Source organism: Sinocyclocheilus rhinocerous, unplaced genomic scaffold (genome assembly GCF_001515625.1).
Source record: "Sinocyclocheilus rhinocerous isolate Xijiao unplaced genomic scaffold, SAMN03320098_v1.1 scaffold488, whole genome shotgun sequence".
Classification (NCBI taxonomy): domain Eukaryota; kingdom Metazoa; phylum Chordata; class Actinopteri; order Cypriniformes; family Cyprinidae; genus Sinocyclocheilus; species Sinocyclocheilus rhinocerous.
Genome location: NW_015664075.1, coordinates 188,077 through 192,091, shown reverse-complemented (window position 1 = coordinate 192,091; position 4,015 = coordinate 188,077). Strand labels below are relative to the sequence as shown.

Below are 4,015 nucleotides of genomic sequence, written 5' to 3'. Positions count from 1 at the left end.
TATTATAAATTAGTCTAACATGAGGAGAAATTTGAAATTAGGAAACTGCAGTTTCTATGTTTATCTGTGAGCTTTTCCTCTTGATGGACTCATTTTTAATGAAAGTATTTATTAAAATATTTTTAGTAATTTGTGCATGTGCACAACTCTCTTAAGTCAGTTAATGATCACATGACATGAATATTTCATCCTTTTTACTATTTTTAAAATTATTTTTAGTTTTTTATTCTTATTAATATAATTATTTTTACATTTTAAAAATTATTTTAAATTTTTTGTTATTAAATTTTTAGCATTTATCAATGCACAAACCCATTTGAGAAACTCTGATAAGGCACAAAAACATGGAAATAAACATTCAAATGCACCGTTTCAAAAGTACAATCACAAGATTCAAAATTATGCACGTTAACATGCCACTAAACACAGTCACTTTCACTTTGAATGTACGATTATACCTGAAAATTACACCTTTTTACATAAACACAAAATCACACACACACAGATCATATTTTAGACACTTTACAGCTGAAATAACACACTTTTATACTTTCATAAATTATCTAAGTCATCGAACATTTCTACCATTTTGTACCGGTAGTTATTTGGGAGCTTAAAGGCAATTACTTTTCAGTTAACTATATTGATTTTGCAGTGAGGTCACAAAATAACTAAACTAAACTGCACTATTTTTTTCTGTAGAGCTGCTTTATAGTTAAAATAGAAGTAATAATTAAAGCTGAATTAATTTAATCCTGACTCAACATTTTGCAACACCGTTTACAAGTGCAAAGTGATCTATATTGCATAAAGCACTATAGAAATGAACCCGATTTGACTTATTGTGGTAGTAGACATGATTCTACAGATTCTATTGATGGAGATTAACATCTACTGAAGCTAAAGCATTAATTTAACCACTGTGTGTGTGTGTGTGTGTTTATGTGTGTGTGTGTGTGCGCGCGTGTGTGTGTGTGCGCGTGTGTGTGTGTGTGTGCGCAGAGGCTCCACGGCAGTGGACGGCGCAGGCTTCGGTGTGGACCGACCCGCTGAACTCTCGAAGAGTGATGATGAGTTCGATGCTTTCCGTAAGAGGATGATGCTGGCGTATCGCTTCAGACCGAACCCTCTGGTGAGCCTCTCACGCACTCATTACCCATCAGCCATTTCAGTGCGTTTACACATGTTGTATTTCCATGAATCAGATGTTCTGGGCTTGTGTTGTATTAATTGTACCAGCCAAACGAACCGAACCGATCAGTAACACATCTCTTCTGTTTCCGCACAGAACAATCCCAGGAGGCCGTACTACTGAACCAGCAGCATCTCCTGTGTTTACTCATAACAGGTTGAATTATGATGTGCTTTCTTTCAGTCGTCACAGCCTCGAGCCCTTCGTGTGTTTCTGTTTGTTTATTTAAAGATGCTGATTTAGTACATTTATTCAAAACTGTAAAAGCCCACAATATAGTCAGCTGTGTAATCTAATATTAACATCGGTGCAAGTTCCTGGATTGTTTGTGTGTTGATGAGCACAGATATTACAAATGAAACCTCACGACTGCTTCGACCTGCACAAACCGTCTCAGTCATGTTGGGTTCATTACAGTCCTGATTAAACTCATCCCTGTGTCCTGGACTCTGTGAGATCAATTAAACGTCTGTGCTTTGAAACGCTGTGTGTGCTGCTTCTCCAGTTCAGCTGATGTATCCGTGGATCTTCATTCACCGTCAGTTTTACTGCGTTTAAAATCTGCAGCATACGAAGCACTCTGAGAATAAGATGCTTGTTGTGCAGTGAAATACTGGAGGATCTCAAACAGCGTCTGGAAGAAGTGAATCGCAAGCATTTAGATGTGTTTGTGAAATAATTAGGGTTTTCTAGGAATGATTGATTTATTTCACTGCTTGAATCATCTCTACTTTCACTAGCTCATTTTATATTGTCCTGTGGACAGATGGGGTTTTTAAAGTAGAAATCGTCCATGGAGTAAAACAGTTTATGAATCAGAATCAGGAAGAGCTTTATTGTTGTATGCTTGAACGAAAGGCAAGTATGGCTCCAGAAGCTTCTAGAAGAGACACAGAATAACAATGAGCAGTGTTGGGGAAAGTTAAGCTACTTTTAAAAGTAATGCATTACAATATTGCGTTACTCCATAAAAAGTAACTAATTGCATTACTTTAGTAGTTACTTGAAAAGTAATCTGATTACGTATCTCGCGTTACTTGTAATGCGTTACTACCCCCAACACTGACAATGATTAATGTCTAAATGTTATAATACAGTACGATTATAAAACATATTCCGTGTAGAGATTAAAGCGATATCTTGAGACTTGAAATTATTTCTCCCAATATGTGTGTAGAAGCCTCAGTTAAAGAAAAAAATTTTTTTTGATTGTTTTATAATTTTTTTATGGTATTTTGTTACGATTTTACTATAAGTAATAATTTATTTAACCAATTCGTTATTGAGAAGATTAAATGGACAGACAAAGCAAGCGAAAATTTTATTTATTCCTCATGGAATTGCAAATTAGATGTATTTATCTGTATACGCTGTGAAGTTGTCGACTATTGTTTTAAATGTATATCAGTTCTATATTTGATTTTGTAAAGGCGAGCGTCCCTCTCGCGAGATTCAGCCGAGCTCTCGTTCAGGGTAGGGCCGTGGAGCTCCTCTCGCGAGATTTGCCGCGCTCTCGTGTTGTTGTGGTGGTGAAGATGGCGGCAGGCGCAGAGGCCCCGGACTCCTGGTATCTCGCTCTGCTCGGTTTCGCCGAACATTTCCGAACCTCCAGTCCTCCCAAAATCCGCTTGTGTGTGCACTGCCTGCAGGCCGTCTTCCAGTTCAAGCCCCCGCAGAGAGTGGAGGCCCGCACGCACCTGCAGCTCGGCTCGGTGCTCTACCACCACACGAAGAACAGCGAGCTGGCCCGCACGCACCTCGAGAAAGCGGTGAGAGCGCGCAGGAAAGACCGAGGCCTCAGCCGAGCGACTAGGCCGCAGTCCCGGCCCGCGTTTTACAGTGTTATTATTATTGTTGTAAATAATTCATCCACAGATTCAATGATGGAATGTGCTATTGATGATGTTTTCGTGTTTTAAGGGCTTATTGTTGTAAAGCATATATAATAATGTGAGTCTTTTGAAAGAAGCTCTGTTGTGTTTTCCTTTCTTCTGTATTTGTTCTGTGGGATTATGGGATGTGCTACTGTAGAAACTAATATAAATATGACTTATGGTTCTCTTTCTCTCTCTATTTCAGTGGTTCATCTCACAGCAAGTATCCTTTACCACATTTGTGAAGCAAATGTCAAACTTGATTTTGTCCATTTGCGTTGAGGTTGTGGTTTGCTCTGCTGTAAGTGAATGAAGACACAGCTGTGTTACATGATGATAGCTAATGATCACGGTGTTTTATTGCGCTTTCCTTAGCCCAGGTGTGCAGGTAGCACAGTTTGAGGATGTTAAGTTTGAGGCGGCGAGTCTCCTGTCAGAGCTGTACTGCCAGCAGGTGAGTCTGATTCACAACACTTATATAATATTATTAGAATGTCAAACAGCTGCTCTCTATGTGAATATCTGTTAAACTGTAATTTATTTCTGTGATGCGCAGCTGTATTTTCAGCATCATTACTCCAGTCTTCAGTGTCACATGATCTTCAGAAATCAGTATAATATGCTGATTTACTGCTCAAGAAACATTTCTGATTATTATCAATGTGGAAAACAGTTGTGCTGCACAATATTTTTGTGGAAACTGTGATACTTTTTTCAAGATTATTTGAAGAATAAAGTTAAAAAGAGCATTTGTTAAAATATAAATCTTTTGTAACATTATACACTACTGTTCAAAAGTTTGGGGTCAGTATTATTTTTATTTTTTTAAAGAAATGAATGCTTTTATTCAGTAAGGATGCGTTAAATTGATAGAAAGTGATGATAAAGACTTATATTGTTAGAAAAGATTTATATTTTAAATAAATGCTGTTCTTTTTAACTTTTTATT

General features: G+C 37.5%; 2 protein-coding genes across 2 annotated transcripts in view; both read left to right on the top strand.

The window, feature by feature from the left end:
• LOC107729615 (SURP and G-patch domain-containing protein 1-like) overlaps window positions 1-1,676 on the top strand; it is a 13,169-nt gene extending 11,493 nt beyond the window's left edge. Inside the window, exons 11-12 of the mRNA XM_016540245.1 lie at window positions 1,003-1,132; window positions 1,289-1,676. Of these exons, the coding sequence (XP_016395731.1) occupies window positions 1,003-1,132; window positions 1,289-1,315 (157 nt within the window). The 3' untranslated portion in view covers window positions 1,316-1,676. The remainder of the gene's footprint in view (window positions 1-1,002; window positions 1,133-1,288) is intronic.
• A 980-nt stretch (window positions 1,677-2,656) lies between these two features.
• Window positions 2,657-4,015, top strand: part of mau2 (MAU2 sister chromatid cohesion factor) — a 13,095-nt gene continuing 11,736 nt past the window's right edge. The window contains exons 1-3 of the mRNA XM_016540244.1: window positions 2,657-2,961; window positions 3,272-3,289; window positions 3,455-3,520. Coding sequence (XP_016395730.1) covers window positions 2,728-2,961; window positions 3,272-3,289; window positions 3,455-3,520 — 318 coding nt within the window. The 5' untranslated portion in view covers window positions 2,657-2,727. The remainder of the gene's footprint in view (window positions 2,962-3,271; window positions 3,290-3,454; window positions 3,521-4,015) is intronic.